Raw genomic sequence first — 20213 nt, forward strand, 5'->3', positions numbered from 1 at the left:
CTTTTTCCAAATTCAGATCTAAATATTTTGCTATAAAACTTGTCTTTGATCTCCCCCCATCCACAATAGGTCTTAAAGGGGGGTTGTTTATATCTGAATGTACTTTTGGTATACCAAATATTTGAGCTATTTTTGGTTTATCATTTAACATATATTTGTATTCAACAAAGGAAATCTGCCCATCAATAACCATGTCCAACAAAGCCCCATCTATTTTTGCATAAGTAATGTTAATTTCACAAACAGACATTTCTTCATACGTATCAGTAATCAATAATTGATTCATTCCATTCAAATGATCAGTTTTATCCATAACAATCAGCCCACCCCCCTTGTCCGGTTTCATCACCCTAATGGAGTTGTCATCACATACGTCTTTTAAAAGTTCTTTCTCTTCAATATTTAAATTGGCAAATTCACATTTGCTTTTTTTACTTAATGTATTCCGTATGTCTACTTCACATGCCCTCTCAAACTGTTGAATAACACCATGTAAAGGGGGGTTAAAGACACTAGACTTATACAGCACATTGCTACACCTTGCATTGTTGGGCATGATTAAGGTAGCATATTTAAATGTATTTAATTATTTATTTAACATTTGTCTACCGGGAGAGTCTGACTTGGAATGAGCCAATTTTCAGCAGAGGCCCGGGGAGAAATGCTGGGAATGCATGTATTTGTAACATGGGAGGAAACTGAAGCACCTGGAGAAAACCCACATGAATGCAGGGAAGACATTCAGACTCCTTGCAGAAGGCACCCTAGCCAGGAATTGAACTGGGGAACCTCTTGCTGTGAGGTGACAATCCAAAACACTGCATCACTGCACCTTCCAAAATACAACTGTAAATACAACTGTAAATTCTTTTTTATAAGACCCGTTGCTCCTACTACTATTGGATCTGTGTGGGTATCTTTCTTCCACATTACTCTCATTTCTGTCTGCAAATCCTGGTTTGTTATGACTTTACGTGTCTCTGTATATAAAATGCTGTAATTACTGGGTGTAACAATTTCACTGATCAATTCTTCTTTTGTTGTTTTTTCATGGACTACTATATCTGTTTTTCTTACATCTGTTTCTGAATTGTTTGTAATGGGTAGTTCCAATTGATATAAACTTCATCACTGTCTACAGTGTTTTGTGGTACATGTTTTCAGTTGCTGCTATATTATAATGTTTGCACAATCCCCAGTGCAAGACTTTTCACATTTCTGTTCTTTTCAGTATACAGGTCCTATGCCATGAGTATATCCCACCCAGCAATAAGATGTGTGACTGTTTCCAGTTTTGTTATACAGAACCTGCATCTGTCTGTTTCTACCACATTTTAATTAACTTTGAAATCTAATGTGCATGTAGTCGACTCTCTTGGACTACCATTATTAATTTTCATCTTTTGGCATCAGTATCTCAACTTCACCAATCCTGTGTTAAATTTCCGTCATCGTGAGGTGGTTCCAGAAGATCTTTGTAGTTCTCACTATATCTGTGGGCTTTTCAATAGTTTTCCTTCTCATATAATCCTTTTCCTTAATTTTTTTTTTGGCACATTCTGTTGCATTCTGATTTTTGTCTTCTTCAGATTTGCATTCCATTCCCACCTGCTTTTAAAGTGTTTCTGCTAAACTAAGGAAAGATTTCATCCTAGATGTCTTCTCCTCAAATTTTAAAACTTTCACTGTGTTTGAATCTGATGAGGTTAACAAATATGTATGCAGTCTGCAGAGCTATACATCAATTGCTAGAAAGCCCATGCTTCCTTCACAGTAAGAAACAGCTAATCGTGATATACACTGATTTTTATACATCACCTGATAAGCATGAAGCATTTTTTTCTTGTTTTCATATCCAGCTGATCCATTACTTTTTGAGGCCAGTCAATCACCCAAAAACTATAAGTTAGAACAGGAGGAACAAACTGATTTATAGCTTTGCTTTTTTCCTAAATGTCAGTACGGTTTTCAGTTTTTGTTTTAGCCTTCTCAAGTATTCTTTACTGAGCTTTATTTTAATTTGTTCATGTTTTTATTACTGACCCTTTATCTATTCTCAAATATTTATATACTCCCTCCTGGTCAAGTTTCTTTATATCACATTTCTGTCCTAGGCTGATATTTTCTTGATGCAGCAGCTTTCACATTTTAAATCTTGCTTTTACACATGTAGCAAGACCAAATGTTTCTTATATCATCTGAGAAAATTTTAACTATTTCAAGTTGTGCTTTTAGCTCCTCATCTAATGAACTATAGAATTTTAAGTTATCCACAAAAAGTAGATGAGATGCCTTTAATGAAGGTTGGTTTGTGGGAGATAAATTGTAACCATAGCCTAATCTGTTGGGTAAAGAACTTAATGGCTTGATGGCAAGACAAAATAACACAGTGACAAAGAATCATTATGGAATATCCCCCTTTGAATTGTTATCCCTGGAGTAATAATTTATCCTTTGCCATGGCATAGCTGCAGAAGAGTGGTTTGCCGTGCAATGTAAATTGTCAGTATATAGCATACCTTATAGATCTGTAAACATTACATTATCCATGAATATGTAGTGCTGCCTAATGCTCTATTGAAATATATCTGTGCCATACTTATATTCTGTACAACTCTCTATTATGGTTTTGATTAGGAAAAAATGATCCTTTGTTTCCATATGACTTTCTTTTATTATCTTTTTGTTCTATTACTATAATTGATTTTTTTTCTGAATGACTATAAACTCTGCCTGGGTCAGTTCCAGTATATAATGTGTATATTGTTGGAAGGAAAGTTATTAGTCTATAGTTCTTACGATGGTTCGCAGGTTCAGTCTCGAGGAGGAATATCATTTTTCTTGTTGTAAACTAGACTGGTGTCTTTTCGGGATGTGAATACGCATTACTCTTACTCAGGGTTAAATCTTTGTATGAAGTTGTTAATACCTTTACCCAGAAATTAAGTACTATGTCTGGGCCTGGGATTTTGCACTTAGGAGCTTCTCTTTATTTTGCTTCCATTTCGCTGGCCGTTGATTCCTCTCGTTTCATATCTTCTGTATTAGAGCTCTTCACTGTTTATTTTAATTCTTGTATCCATTCAGCATTTTTGTTATATTCAACAAGATCATCATAAATACTTCTCCAAAATATGTATATTCCTTCTTTTTTTAGTGGTGTTTCTATTCCTTTTGCTTTGTTTCCCAATTTTCTATAAAATCTTTTTGGGTTATAAGTAAATTCATTGTTTTGTACTTTTATATTTATCTGCATGCATTCTAAATTTTTACTTTGTGCTGGTATTTATTCTTTTATTGGCAAAAGTGTATGATAGCTCCTGGGCTGTTTTAATATTCTGTGCTGTTTTTGCCACATCTGTCTTTCTAAGAAGTTTTGATGATCTGTTCCTTTTTCTGTGTTCTAACAGTGATAGTTCTTGTCTTAGTTGTTTTATAGTTTTCCCTGTTTAGTATTTCCATGGTTGCATTCTGTTTATTCCTCTCCTTTCCTTTGTTACTCTATATTTTTTGGTAACACTTTATCTATTATTAGTTTATCTGTACTACAGTATATCCTACTTACTTCTGTTACATCACAAGTTTCAGTTAATATTCCTGATTACTGTGTTCATCTGCTTTACCAGTTTTTTAACATGTTGAATCTTTTTACTTTCTGTAATCTATTTATTTCATATATTGTATTTAATAAGTCATGGAGTTGAATCATTTTCTTCTGAACTTTTCTCTATATTTCCTGTGTGTCTTCCAAAAAAGGTTCCAGAACATTCTTCCGTAACATATCCTCTTCAGATGCACCCTACTTCATCTGATGCTCCTCCTTTTGTGTATCCATTGCCATCATGCCACAATATTACCTGTGTCATGTTTGGCATTACTTGTGTCTCCAGGTCTTCAGTTGAACTTGCATGCAAGTCTCCTTCAACAGGTTCCAAAACATCATTCTGGGACATATCTTCTTCATATGCATCCCACTCCCCCTGCTGCTCCTTCAGCTGGGGACCCACTGGTTCATTATGTTGTGACACGGTGTGTTTCCACACTAACCCCTTCACATTGCAGATAGTCTGCCACTTCAGTTTCTATTTGTTTAACATCTGCCTTACTGATCTTGTTTTTGCATTCCCTTTTGCAGTCTTATATGGGAGACTTTGCCTGTATTTCTCTTCATATATTTTGAAGTTGCTTTTTTTTTGTATCGATTAGTTTAGATTTCTCCTTCGTTATACATATCAAACCGTGTCAAATCTCATTTTCTTTCCTATTTTGATGTTTCATTTTTATAGCTTTCAAAAATCCCTGGGTTTTCTTCTTTATATTTCTGTATATCCTGTATTGCTTCTTTTTCCAGGTAGCCAAAAGCTTCTTTGTTTATGTAACAAATCTGTAATATTTATGTAATGTTTTTCATTCATCTGTTGGATTAAGGAATACAAATTGTTGTTACCTTTGTTATGTTGTTAATGAGGAGGAAATATATTTTAGATGTTTTTGTGAAGACTAATAATTTATCAGTTTATCATACTAGATTCCATTAGTTTTTTTTTTTGTTCTGTATTTCATATATCAATAGTATCTGACAGCAAAACTCTGAAATAGGTAGCCTGACAAAAATCATTATATTATTTCAGCATGGGAACAAACTAGTAAAATTATTTTCCTAAGAGAATACCTGCTTCCATAATTAAAGCTAAAACTACTTCAGGAATCACGTGACCACCTTCAGTTTCATTCTTTACAGTGTACGTGAAAGTACCACCATGATTTTTAGCTTGCATGGATGATACCAAACATAACTTGTAGTACTTTCAGACTGACATGATGTACAGAAACAGAACTTGTATTTTCAGGCCATTGTGACTTAGAAATACTCTGATTTACTACTGGCTTTCCTCTTTTAGAATAAGAAATGTTTTAATAATGGGGTAAATTTCTCTGTGGTTGTGTGGCCTTGGAGTTAGTATATTGAAGTAAGGGCCCCCCCTACAAAGTATTTTTTGGTGCATTTTCTCGTTCTTAAACATGTTAGATAAAATTAACTGTTGATAAAATCTTATTATTAAAATTAACTGTTGATAAACTATGTTGATAAATTGGTTGAGGGTAAAAAGTGTGTTAGATAAGTTAACCACATCCAAATATGTATATATACTTACATATATGTAAGCTTGTAGAGGTAGTGTGTGTAGCTAAACACCCAGCTACAACAAGAGAAGATTCATGTCTAATGACATGCTTATTACACCTGTGGATGCGAGCAAGTACATGTCGTATGCAAGTTGTTATACGAATGTGTCATTTAGGACAAAACTGCAAAGGGTGAGATTTTAAAATTCAGATTAAAGCACATTAGCTGTCTAGTATAAAAGTATTCAGAATGTTTTGTTGCTGTGGCATTAAGTCTTTTGCTTGCACAAATGAATAGCTATGATTTGTAACTTCTGTGGTGGTGAATACAGATTTAGACTGTAATACAGACTACTTGTTTTTTGGGAGAGGGTGGAATCCATTTAGGAGACACATCTGTTGCTAAAGCCATATCAAATGTCATTACTGACACATGATATGTCGAATTTTTAGGCAGGCACCTTCGCAATGTTAAATGGCTGTTCTGAAAATAAGAGCATTTTAACAGTAGCAGACAATGGTTTAAAATGTACCTCAGACTACCATTATCTCAAGTTGCTCCACATCTGAGACTTAAATTCCAGTGTTGAATGATGTCATAATAAAAACCTGCATTGTTTGAATATATTAATTCCATAAATCAGGATAGCACCTCTGTGTTTTATAACATTTTTCACAAAGAAAACACAAACATAACAATATGTCCCGAATACATATTATTGATTTGTGTAAGCACTTCAAGCACTGACTCTATAATAAAAAGAAAAAAATTGCTGTCCAGGACCAAAAAGGAGCAGGGGCCAAGTTGGAAGCAATCTCTTCTTTGTCTGAACAAGCAAATAAGGTCACTGGTGGAATCCTCTAAGGCTAACTTCGAGTACAAATTGTCCACATCCACAAAGGATAATCACAAGGCCTTCTTCACATATGTCCGCAATCTCAAAGGTAACACAAAAATCTGCTTTGAACCAGTGGTCAATAACACCACATACACAAATGCCATAGATATAGCCAACCGTCTGGCAGGCAGGTTCAGTGAAAACCTCACCCCCCTGTCCCCCCCATCAGTAAACCAGGATATCCCCAGCACCTCCCACCCTCCCCTCATCACCAGGGAGTAGGTATTTAATGCCGTCTCAAAGGCAAAAAATACACTGTCCATGGGACCCAAAGACATCTCTGGCTGTATCCTACATGAACTCAGGAATGAGCTCTCAGCTCCATTAGGCACCCTATTCAACCAAAGCCTGAGCACCGGCTTCATCCCAGCTGAATGGAGGACGGCCACTGTCATCCCTCTACACAAAGGTGGTGTGTCCACTGACCCAGGCAATTATAGGTCCAGCAGCCTAACTAGCCTGATCTGCAAGGCCATGGAATGCATTATCATGGATCTTATAAACAAGGATGTTGGCAACTCCCAAATGCTTGACCACACACAGTTTGGTTTTGTCAAAGGGACATCATGCCTGTTAAACTTGGTCAACTTCTTCAAAACAGACACCAAAGCCATGGACAAGGGAAGATGGTACACACTGCCTACCTTCACCTAGCCAAAGCCTTTGACATTATTCCCCACATGTGCACAATAGATAAACTCTCCCAGGTAGGCATCAACCCATATGTTACCAGATGGGTAGCTAACCGGCTCACTGATACAACCCAGTCAGCAAAAATAGGGTAAGCCACCTCTAATAGTAGATCCATAATGTGCGGTGTACCCCAGGATCGGTCTTGGGACCTCTACTGTTGGGGATATACTTTTCTGAGGTGCAAGCCAAAACCAGTGGTCTGTGGCTAACCAAGTTTGCAGATGACTGCAAACTGGGTGCAGTCTTAAATTCCCCTAGTGATGTGAACATCTTCCAAGAGGATCTCACCTAAACTAATTACTGGTGTCAGAAGCATGGGCTCAATCTGAATCCCAAGAAATGCATCATTATCCTCTTTGGAGAAAATGGCTTCCCCACTACTTATCACATTAATAACAATGTACTAAACATGCAGTCAGTCATATGGGACTTGGGCACAACATCCCTGTACTCCTCCCTTATCAGACCCATTATCGAGTACAGTGCCCCCTTTGGCATGTACCTTGCCAAGCACACACAGCAGCTGAAGAGACCACAGAGGTTCCTGACCAGGAAAATCCAGGGTCTCAAACACCTATCCTATACAGATAGGATACAGATAGGCTAAAAACCCTGTCCCTCTACACAGTCTCATACAGACTATTCAGCGGTGACCTGTGTCTGGCATACAAGGCCATCTCAGACTAAGCCTTGATGGAGTTGCTGCATATCCCTAAGTCAAACTCCACTCGCACAATCGACATGCAAGGACTCAACCTGGGGGCTCTGAAATGTGCAGTAAAAAATTCCTGACTATCATCCAGAAGACCTGAATTTGATGAGGAGCTGGGGTACTGGAGAACATGGACTGGGAGATCAAAGTAAGTGACTGATGCTGGCTCACTCATTCTAATGAAAAAGGGTGATCTGATCATTGCAGTACCAGCATTCAGCCTAGCTAGGTATTCTTAGCCAGTGTCAGTGACTAAACAGGTAGCACCATCATCTTTGGTGCTGGAAGATCAGAAGGCTGAGGATTTTGTCCCACACCATGTACATGGATTGATTTCCAACACTGTCACTGCAGTGCAGCATAGAGGGTGTGCTGTACTCCTGAGTGCACCATGCTTTGGATGAGACATTAAACCGAGGTCCCATCTACCAGAGTTGGTGATAGTTCAGGTGGGAGTAAAAGATTCCACAGCAGTCATCAAAAAAGAAAGTAGGGTGCGTTCTGTAGTGTCCTTGCCAAATATCCAATAGTTAGTATGAATACCTCCTTAGGTCTCCTCTGAAAAGAGGACACTTGCTTAGTGGGACTAAACAGGTCAAAGTGAATATAAATACCCAATGTGCAGCATTATGGCCTGGGATGCTTGCATAGCTTTGTAGAGTTGATGATGGTAACTCCTCTTCCTACACAAACACACACACATGCACACACACACACACACACACACACACACACACACACACACACACACACACACACACACACACACACACACCAAAACAATAGCAATAGACCTGTTCAGTTGGAAGACACTGCAAGTCAATCTGCAATGCAGATGCATGCATCAGCTGTCCTGAGCACCATCACAAGAATAATGTGAGTATGGTACATGGATGTCAGTATTTCTCTAGCCTGTTGACACTTAGACTATGACTGCAATGGAGTTGGCCGCATCCTGGTGATAGAGAGAGACTATTAGGCAGATGAGACAAGTGTGCTCAGCAGCTCTGCAGTAAAGCTGATGAAATCAGAGGTGGATTGAGACATAAACAATCTCCATAACTGAATGGATGACAACACCCTCTGTTTAGTTGCCACCTAGAGTAGCAATTGGCCATTGTTGTCTGGTGAATAGCTGAGCTCAAGACCCATGAGGAAAATAATGGTCAGCATATATCGAAACAAAATGACAAAGAACAAAACCTATGCCAGCATGTCTAACCTTGTCCAGTGTTCCACATCAGAAAAAATTGCAAGGCAGGAGGTATTCAGCTTCTTGATGAAAAGAGCTACCAAGACGAGCTACCAGCCAAGAGATGGTAATGATATTATTTCAGATTCGCTTTGGACCCAGAAAGACAAAGGACTCAGGACAGTATTGGACTTAAAAGACCTCACCAACTTCATCTCCAAAGAAATATTCTATCATGAGAAGAATGAGAGTGCACTTTGAGCTTCCAGGATCCCTAATTGCACATCAAGGCTGCTAAGTAAGTAGTCAAGGAGGTTGCTATACCTCCAAGTGAGAGCTAATCACTATCAATCCCAGGTGCTGACATTTGACCTCAGCTCAGCCCCCCAGAATGCTCACCAAAGGTATTTCCATGGTAACAGCCCCCCCCCCCAAGAAATTGCAGGAAGACAACATACTCCAGTGTCTGAAGGATTGTCTCCTAGTAGCTTCACCATTGCAGGCACTAACAGACTCCAGGGAGTCTTGATCAGAGCATTCTACTCTCTAAGCATTATGGGAAGTCTTACAAAGTGTCATTTGACTCCTTTCCAGCTGCTTGCATTCGTTGCACATTCTACACAGTATTATTTATCATGCATGCATCTGTTTCATGTACAGATTGATTGTTTGAATCCCAGACACTACAAAACAAAGCTCAATTGTGATAATATAACAGGACAATAAATAAACAAATGACAAGCACAATCATTTCATTAATGATTGTGCATGTTTGCTGAAATATGCATTAGTGACTAAATCAACACAATTAAAAAGTCTAAAAAAAATTAAAGGCAGAAAATCATGATAACACAGTATGCTTTGCTTAAGAAACATTAACATTACTAAAATAGTCTATATTACAAACACCAGATCAAAATAAGAGATGAAAAATCTCCTCAAGAAAAACATACACAATAGATCATGATGCCTCTGGTTTCATGAGGTGCACCAGACACTGATGAGTCCTGTCTGCATTCTCACTGACAAGCCATTGGTTTAGGTTCATAAATTAGTACTAGGCTAACTGCCCTTGTGGGCCATTTTAAGCCTAGCCAAATACTCATGTGAGAATTCAACCTTGCACCTTGTGTCTGCAAGGTAAGCACCTTAACCATTATGCCAACCTCATGATCCTAAGAACTTCTGAAGTATGCTATAATGTTAGACACTATGTCATGATATAACAAGGAGAGAAAAGCTGAAGAAGTTGTACAAACTCGAGTTTCTCACACAATTCTCTCCTATAATAACAAAATGCAGCATAGCATTCAGCTTTTATTGTAATGATTGGACAACACAAGGCCTTGACGTTAACGGTTTTGTGGCAGCAGACATGAAGTCCAAAATGTATAACTTTAATACTGTGCAATAGAAGTATGGCCTTTTGTAAATTAAGGAAATGAAGCACTGCATCAGTGTCAGCAGAGCCCACCAGTTAATAGAATGAAATCATCTCCAGTTAGGTGATACTTTTTTATTATTTTTATTTATCCTTTGCTGATCATGTTAGTCCAACCAGGACAGTAGCCTCTTTTCAGGGGAGACCTTAGGTTGTATTTTTTGTACTAAGGGAAATTGACCAGGGAATTGGGGAACTTCTGCCATGTTTTATAATAGCTGCCATGGGATCTTTTACATCCACATGAGCTACTGCCAACTGAAGCAAATGGAGCCTTGGTTTGACTTCTCATCTGAAGTAATAGCACACTAAGGGGTGCAGCTTCAATCCCCCCCTCACCTCACATGCTGTACTGCCATGTCAATAATCCATCTCCCTTATGTAGGAATAGAATCCACAACCTTTTGCACTAAAGTACCTGTTGTGCCACTGACACTGACAAAAAAAAATGAAACTGAATACTTCATTCATGAATTTCAAAACTGACTGTAAGCATAAACTAATAGAACCTTCCATATTAAATTAAATCCATGCAGGTCTTGCCCTAAATTTCACCTTATAGTGCAAATAACTGAAGCCTGCAGCTAAGGCAAACCAAAACGTTATCTGCCGGTGGATGGAAACCACCAGTCTCACTATAAGAAATCCAATTTAATTACTCACTCCTCTAGCTTCAGTCACAACAGATGTGTTCATCAAAGACTGAAGATGTTACAATGGACAGATTGTCCTTGGATACAGTCCAAGTGGAATACTCACATCAGCTGCTTCCTGAAAAGGAGGACAGTCCATCTAACTGTCTCAGAGCTTCGATACACCCATCCCCGTGGCCTAATAGCCATCCATTAAGGTGAAATATGATCACAGCATCTTTGCTAAGACATTTGGAGGATATAGGAATGGTTTATTCTGACTGCACTTTCTGGTAGTCAATAACATTCTAGGGGAAAAAATTCCCCACCCTATAAACTGAGTTGATGTTTCTTGAGGCTCCTTGAGTGGTCCTTCAGACTTTCAGTGGCTATCAAAGGGTTTTACACGTAGAGTAAGCTGTTCTGAAGCCTGTTTGTATCTTTAATAAGTGTCAAGTTCAGCAGCTGTTTTTCCCTAGTTTATCCACCAGGAGTATGCCCCATAGTTGCTGTGGTCTACACATAACCTCCTGGACTCTGTTACACTCCCATCCCCTTTCATCTGACAATGATAGGTTCTGCCCAGAAAGACACACTACACAAAGTAAAAGTAATTTTCATACCTCTCAACTGTACAGATTTTTGCAGAATGTCCTGATTTTTTTCTCATATTTGTGATCCATTCCTCATAAAATTTGTGATTTTCTGGCAAATCACTGAGATGATCTGTGGATTGCAGTCACTAAATAATGATATACATTTGTGTTTCAGACTTCATATCCATTAGAAAAATGCATGCTAACACAAATCATGTTATTCTAGCAACTTTCCAAGTTTATAAGAGCAATATTTAAAATCTGTCCATATTTTTGGGCCTTTATACCACCATTCTGTCAGGCTTTGTCCAGATTTTTTGTGCTAAGAGGTTAAGAGGTATGTTTTCAGTGCCTTCTTCTGCCCTCAGCAAATTTGTTTCCTATTGTTTCTGCCTTATCATCTGGTGAAGATCCAGTGGTTATGCCCGAGCAGGCATGTGACCATCAGGAAAGCCTTATGCAAACATTCACTCACTGACTCATAACTTGATTTATCCATTTCCAGCAGTTGCCAGTCACCCACTTCTTCTGCTAGAGTGATTCAGAACATTTTGTTGTTCCAGAAGACAAATGCTCATAAGGCATGCAGAGATAAGGGGACTTGTTTTCCATATGGCCCATATCTAGTAGTCTAGACCCCCTTCTCAGATTTAATTCCATCCATTTTAGATTATCTGTCAGATATGTGTGATTCGGGGTGGAGCTATTCATTTATTAAAGCTGTCCTCGCTGTGATCTGCAGTTTCCTTGTGGTATTAGATTCTTCTTCACTGACATCTCTAGTGGTATGCAAAGCATTTTTAATAGAAACCTTCCCACTAAGAACTCCCCTTGCAAGATCCTGTACTCACTTGGGACTTTTATTTTATGATAGAAAAATCGGTCTTATTCTCATTTAAGGATGTGGGAGTTTGCACAGAGAAGGTTATGAACTGTTAACAGGATAATTCATGTAGTCCACAGTTTGACTGTCTCAGCCCCCACTTTTCTGTTGTGTGGCTAAGCAAGTCATTTAAATAGACAGCATTTCCAGTTAGTCCCTGAAGAGGCACACTTGTGTCAAATGGGTTTACCCAGTTAACAAATCAATCAATCAATCAATCAATCAATCAATCAATCAATCATCAATCAATCAATCAATCAATCAATAAATAAAAGGCTCATTTTAAGTGGTCTGTTCCCATGTCTGTCTTTATTCCAGAAAATTCTAACTAAAGATGATATCTACTGCACTGTATAGATGTGCATTACATCTAAGATTTCACTTTATAAGGACAAGGCTGTCCTCAGGAGCATCCATTTATTTCTCTTTCCAAAAAGAATTTTGGGAAGAAAATGTTTAAAATGACCATAGGTTAAATAGTTCCTTGATGGTATGCAGTTTTGTCACAGGAAACAAACTGGCCAGTTATTTCATTACCTAAGACCCATTTCATTAGGGTATTTTCTGGCTCCATATTGAAATGTCAGAGCTCTTAATGTTGAGTTCCAACAGACAAAAAGAAAAACAAAAACAATAAAAAAAAAAAAAACAGGATGAAAAGCAAATCTTGAACATCACTCTTCTCCATTAAACTTTTTTTTGCAGGGGGAAGCTCCCCTGCACCCCACAGCCCCATACTTATATATATATCAACTCCAAGATTCCTATACCTCAAATAAAACGGAGTAGTCTGAGAAATGCTGATCTCAGACTTAGTATACGTAAGTCCATGTTTTTGGCCTTTCAGCTATGAACAGTACTTGTGCAGTAGCTTTTTGGTCTTCATTCAATACTTTCACAAGGCACTCTAAGCTTGGTGTGGTCTTATCCAGGAATATTGACCTGGCACTCTGTCTTGTTGTTATGGAGGATGCACCTTCTGTTATCAGCTGTGAAAATTAGACTTACTCTAACTATAGGTGCGTCCTCTATAACATGCCCACCTGCCTTCCACTGTCTCTGACAGTGGTCTTCCTTTTCTTTTTGTTCTGATTATTTTGCACTTACCAAGTGATATATTGAATAATATAGGCACTGTGTATAGGGGGAGGATGGTAAGCAGCCTGGGAACATTTTCTTTGCCAAACAGTCCAAACTGCAGTCTGCTGCATCTTTAGTCATGTTGTTATGGAGGGTGGACTTACTCTTACAGATCTATCATTGTAGTAAGCAAGTACCTTTATTTTCCTCTAGCTTCAGGTTATTCTCCTGCATCCTACCTTTTAGATATCTGTCACATATATGGAGGTGCAGCTACCAAACCGAGTGCTTCTACAACATAGAGATTTATGATCAGATCTCTAACCGTAATCAAGTTATTATGTGTTTAAGACACAGATGCCAAGAAATTCTCCTTGCCAGGAAAGCTCAATAGGTGAATCTTGCATCCATGTCAGGAACACATAGTAAAAGATTATGATAAATGGCATCTTCATAGTTCTTTGCAGTCCCTGGAGCTTTGTCTGTGTAGAGAAAAAAAGTGTAGGAGGGTGAAGTGTTTACTGGCTTTCAAAGACTTTGAAAGCAGGTAAATCACTAAGTACTTTCAAACAGACAACAAGCTGAAACAAACTGCCTCTCTATAGAAATAATTGCTTCATAAGATTAGCCACTTTGTTCTGCCACACTTTTGTAACAAACTGAACAAGCTGTTGTTAACCATTTCAAAGCACTGATAAGATCAGAGTTAACTCTAGAGATGTACTTTACAAGTTTATCTTTTTCCCAGTTTTGGAATTTAGTCAGGGCATTCCATGCTTTGCAAATTAAATGCTGTCACTCATGATCTTTCTCATCTTTTTGTTCATCTTTTTTAAAGTACTCCAACTGAGACATTAATACTAGCCTCCCAAGATTTTTATTTAAAAGTAATAAATGGCTACACTATGTGCAGTCTATTAAAGTTACAGGGCTATGTCTATGGGTAAGAAAAAATAGCAATAACATACATAGTTTCAGAATTATACTGCACTTCTGAGGCAGTGTGGAAATTCCTTGTAGAATTAGTGCAACAATACATAGACATGTCTGGGTCTTCATTCACAATCATCTTAGTGTATGTAGATCTTGGGTTGATAATTCTATCTCTTTTGATTGTCATGTAGCAATATTTGTCAGGCAGTCCTTCTAAATGGTTCAGCTGAATGCAAAGGAAATGTCAGCCAGATCTAAAGATGTTATTGTATAACTGTATTCAGCAACAATCAGAATGATTGTGGAGTAATACCTCGTTTAGGATTTTACTCATCAGACATTCAAACAGTTGGAAATACTCCAGAGGTTCCTAATAAAGAAAATCACAGGCTTAAATTTCCTAAGACATGAGAAAAGTTGAGAAACATTGTGTCTATTCTGTGTCTTATAGGCTTCTCACGGGTGACCTATGCCTTGCCTTCTGAATAGTGAAGGGCCCAGTAGTCCAGGATCTCATGTACCATCACAAATCAAACAGTCCCACAAATACCAGAAAAAGGGATCAAAACCTGATTGAACAGATCAATGAAACAACGGAGAGAGACAGATTTATTACTCCGCATCTCTCTCACCACTGGAATAGACTCCCACTCCAGATAAAACAGTATTATACACAATCTTCCTTCAAATAAGACCTGCTTAATTGTGCTGATATACCAAATTCACTCTGGGCTTGACTGGCCAAGCCCCCCTTCATAGGTTCATAGGTAGGTACTAGGCTATTGGCCCTAGGGCCTATATAAGCCTAGCCAAAAAGGTACCCTGGCTTTCGCCACCCAAGAAAATTATTTTCCTGTGCCCCTGTCAAGCAGAGCCACAGAAGTTATCCCCGGGGTGACTTTCCTATTTCCGATCCAATCATCAAGATTTTTCTTGAAGAGTGCTAATGAGGAGCTTTGATATAGATAGGTAGTTTGTTCCAGAGTATGGGAAGTCTCTGGGACAGGACTCTATCCCTCCAGCATGTTCTGTTTATTGTGGTGACAAGGTTTAGGTACTTAGAGCATGTAGCTCGGAGGGATTGAGATTTCTTTAAGTGGAGCATGTCCAACAGTTCTGGGTTTGACACAGCTTTGTATGTTAGGCAGAGATCGCCTCTGAGTAGGCGATATGCAACAGAATACAGCTGGAGTTTTTAGAGACAGTCTGTATAGGGCATCTGTTTGAGGCCGGTAATCCTCTTTGTGAGGTATTTCTGCGGCCTTTCTAGTTTTTGTAGATGTCTTGTGAGGTGCATACCAAAAGGGGTGTTGTACTCTGTAATGGGTCTAATGAGTGATGAGTAGAGGGGAACAATGACCTCTTTTTTCCTAGATGAGAAACCTTTTGTGATGAGGCGTGCCACGTAGAAGGATTTCCTGACTACTGTGGTGATGTGATTATCAAAGGAGAGACTACTGTCCACCTGTGTCCCAAGGTCTCTTATCACACTTTCAGTGTTACGTAGACTACCGCCCTCAAAGGGATGGTACAGTCTAGCATGGGTCAGATGACTCAGTAGCCTTGAACTTCTATGATTCCTATACCTAATTGCCAAACCTATGAACATAATAGTCTGTGTTGCATCATATATACTCAGTTGCATTTTTGCTATACTAGCTGAAAATAAGAACTGAGCTGCAGGTAACACAGAACACTGCAGTATGTAATTCTCTGCATTTTACGTGCATACTTGGATAAGAGATTATGTAATACACATATAAAAATAACTATAATTTTAAAAAGCAAGGATAACAAAAGTATATTTTTTATTTTAGTATTTGTTATGTCTGCCTATGGTTGTCTAATGCATGAAGTGTAGCATTAGGTAATTTGGTACTCATCTCTAGTTTATACACAAGGCAGTCTGTGAGGGCTTATAAATGACACATTTACCAAGTAACAGTTACAGTACAAATGTGGTAGGAATGAGTTTTCTGAAATCTCCTTACCAGCTGTGAATTTTCCGTAAATTACTGATCATTTTGAACAGCTTACCATTTAAATAACATTTGATACTTTCTTGTGTTTGCAGGCAGCTTTGGTGGAGGTGCAGTTTTAACAGTGACAGGTGCTGGGTTTGATCCACAGCTCACAGCAGTATCTGTCTGCAATGCATCATGTGTAGTGGACATGCTGTCATCAACCTCAGAAGTTCTCTACTGTGAAGTACCTTTCAACAATGGTAAGCTAAGCAGATAACAGGAGGAATAAAATAAAAATGTTACTTATTCACTTAATTAGTTTGTCTTGCTATCCTTGTAATAAGAAACAAGTGACTGTCTTTCAGTGTTACTGGTTTTGGCTTCTGTCTTCATTGCTTCAATTAATTTAGGACTGAATAAAGAGAAATCCCACATGGTCATATTCACCAGTCCTGAGTGATCAAATTATAGTTCCATGAAAAATGTTGCTGTGCAAAATCAGCTAAAAATGTACTACAAAGTGTAAATTTTTTGAATACAGAGACATCCCTACCGCACTACTTTTGCACAATGACATGAAGAACCAAAGTGGACTATCTCCACGTCCATGTTAAATCCTGATGAGGCAGTCTGTGGCATAGACATATGCTAATTAGCCATGTGTTCTCCACATTTGAACTGCCTGTGGTGAGGCATTTACACAATTGAGCTATTTAGAGAATTGCTTGGCTCCATAGAGTAGCATGGCCAGTCCTGTCCACTTGCAGTAATGAACACTGCAAAGAGACTGTGTTCATACATTGTGGTAGAGGTAAGTGCTGGGGAGTTTAATGGTCAAGTAGTGATAGCGGGTGTGTGAATGAGTGTATGTGAGAGGGCTGCATGGTGAGCATTTACATGTGTGCCTGACTGGGAGATAGCGGGGGAGGGGTTGAGGGTAGATTAAGTAGGTGTGTGTGTGTGTGAGTGTGTGAGTGTGTGTGTGTTTGTGTGTGTGTGTGTGTGTGTGTGTGTGTGTGTGTGTGTGTGTGTGTGTGTGTAAAACTGTGTATGACTGCTTGTTTTTTGTATGTGTGTGTGTGTGTGTGTGTGTGTGTGTGTGTATTTGTGTATGACTATTTGATTGTGTGTGTGTATATGAATGTGTATCATACCACCACTCACCCATAGGCTAACAAGTAAAAGCTTGCAACATCGGGTTAAGGCAACACTATTCACCAGTGACTAACTTAATAATGTGGGTCGAGGTTTGGGAAAACACTAGATACCTAAGAATACCTTAACTACATTGGTTGGGAGAAACGCTGGACACCAGGGAATACTTTAAGTACATGGGTTGGGGGGATGCTAGACACCAGGAATAACCTCTCATGCTGTAATAGCATTTACACGTAACAGGGATGGGGGATACACTATACACCAGGAGTATATTATATAGCATGCCTTAAAGGCAATTATTTATTTATTTCACACTTGTTTACTGGGATAGTCTGACTAGACACATGTCCATTTACAACGGAGGCCCAGGGAGAAAAGCTCCACATTCAGTACAGAAAAGCAAATAGTTGAACAATTGGATAACAATATGGTCATCTATACAGAAGCAAAAAATTGACAACAGATAAAAATACAACTTTTGATAGTAAAACAAAATTTGGCACTAGATAAAAAATACAACTTTCAATACAGAAACAGAAACCAAGACTAGATAAGCATTATAACTGATCATAGAGACAGACAGAGACTACTTATAGAAATTAATTAGTGTAAGTTTAGCATGAGCTAGTATAACTATTAGAAACTTGAGCAGAAAATATAATTCCTGATACTGTAGAAAAATTACAGTAGGGATAATTGGATATGAAGCTATCTGGGGTGGTAGAAACAATGAAGGTTAGGTAATGCATGGACATAGGCTGGAATTCATTAAGTGTAATTTAAGTGAGTTTTTGATCAAAATACTTTCAGGATAACCACTAAATACCAGGGATACCATTAGGTAGCATGCCTTAAAGGCACTGAAAGTGAATTACATCTTGCTCTCTTGCAACAGTAACCTCAGAAGTTACCCACTGTGCTGAAAATTTAGTGTGAGAATGTTTTTTAAATATATATATATATATATATATATATATATATATATATATATATATATATATTAAGCATCCATCACAGGCATTATTCCATGCCTGTAATATGCTCAAGGGTAGGGCCAGGGAAATAGTAGGGATACCTTTCAAGCTTGTAGAACAAGCAAAACAAAATAAGGAATGGATTCGAAATATACCTCCTACAAACTTAAAAAAGTTGCTACACTAACAGTTTTTGCACTGCCATGGATTACTGAAGGATATGACGTGCAAAACCATAATGTCTATCATTAATGACTGAAATCATCTGTGATTTATGAGGGCAGGAAAAACGAGTCGGCAGAGACATTCTTACAACACAGGGACAGGTATTGGGTATGTGGTGTGTGTGTTTGAGTGTGTGCATTGTGTGTGGGAGAGTGAATGAGGTAGGGTGCCTGTGCTTCCATGTTGTAGCCACCATCACTGTTAACCAGCTCAGGTGCTGATCAGTGCTCATAGTAGCTGATGGAGATTCAGAAACATGCAGATCTGCAGATAATTAGGTCTTTCCTCATAACAGCGAATCGGTCTGTGAATTACAAAATATTGCACCATGGAAACAGGGCCTTTTTACTGCAACCCTTAATGCAAGCGGTAGGGTTCATTATGAATCCCTGATAAGTGTTGGCAAATGTCTGTGATGTCCCTTCAACTGTATGTTACTACTCTGAGATTACTACTCGTGGGGTTATGTATTAGCAATGTGTTACGAATACATTTAGGGTATGTCTCAACACTGTTACTGTAGCAAGTTCAGGCATATAAGCTGATTGTATCAAAAAAGTTTTTTGGCAAAACTTGCTTAGTGCACCTATACCCAAAATATATATATATTTTTTGAGATGCATGCTGTCTGTGTTATTTTAGGATTATATTCTTATAAAGATCTGACAGAACACATAATATTTGTGCAAGCTAACCACCTTACTGTTCTGTCAAGTAAAACTACCCAGCAATTTTTCCTCTGCTCCTAGTATGCTGCTGTGTCACTGAAACATTCCTTTGCTTTTCTGTCAAATCATTTTAATTGTAGATACCTTACATGTTCACAGTAACAGTAGGTGCAGAAAAGAAAATTAGTTATTGGCTGGGCATGTGAAGAGCAAGCCCACAAAGATCATTTGAATAATTTATTAAGTCTTAATTGGTAAATGAATTTCAAACCAGGCATTTTAAATTTTTTTATTTGCAAAGGGACAAGAGTTCACCATGTAGGGTAGACCACAACACAACATATACACACATACACACATCAAATCTCTCTTTCTTTGTGTGTGTGTGTGTGTGTGCATATACACACACACACACACACACACACACACACACACACACACACACACACCAAATCAAATATTTCCAGTCACCACACAGCCCAGAACTTTATAAAACCTCAACCACCATACTCTTACCTTGCAAACGCTTTCACACTCACCATCCTAAGCTACCAACTTTTAGAAATCACAAACTGTTTAACAAGCTTAGACTCCTTCTTCTACACTCCATAACGCAAATTAAGCTACAGGCTGACATCCATCCCAACCCCAGTACCAACAAAAATTTCCCACCTCCACCTACAATCTTCCCCACCCATTCCCACAGCAACAAATTCTAATCATTTAACTTCCCATCCCCATCCCTACTCCCATCCCAAAAACCTCTAATACTGACCTGTTCTTAACCAATTTCAATCTCTGTAGTATCATAAGCAAAGTAAGTGAATTCCATGCTTCCCTAGATACCTACTCACCAGATATAGCTGTGATAACTGAAACCTGGTTAAAGCTGCACATCAAAGATTCAGAAATCATCACTTCTGGCTATAATAACATTAGACTTTTCAGATTAATCAAAAAAGGTGGTGGTGTTACTGTTATGCACAAAGACTCCCTCAAAGTTGAACAATTACACCGTGTTCCTCCTGACCTACCC

The 20213-nt window shown here is 38.4% G+C and overlaps 1 protein-coding gene across 1 annotated transcript in view; it reads left to right on the plus strand.

Annotated features, from left to right (window-relative positions):
- PKHD1L1 (PKHD1 like 1) overlaps positions 1-20213 on the plus strand; it is a 1597738-nt gene that overhangs the window by 1068058 nt on the left and 509467 nt on the right. The window contains exon 43 of the mRNA XM_044066249.1: positions 16263-16412. Coding sequence (XP_043922184.1) covers positions 16263-16412 — 150 coding nt within the window. The remainder of the gene's footprint in view (positions 1-16262; positions 16413-20213) is intronic.

The sequence above is a fragment of the Protopterus annectens genome, chromosome 3.part1, assembly GCF_019279795.1.
Source record: "Protopterus annectens isolate FY-2018-M chromosome 3.part1, PAN1.0, whole genome shotgun sequence".
Lineage (NCBI taxonomy): Eukaryota > Metazoa > Chordata > Ceratodontiformes > Protopteridae > Protopterus > Protopterus annectens.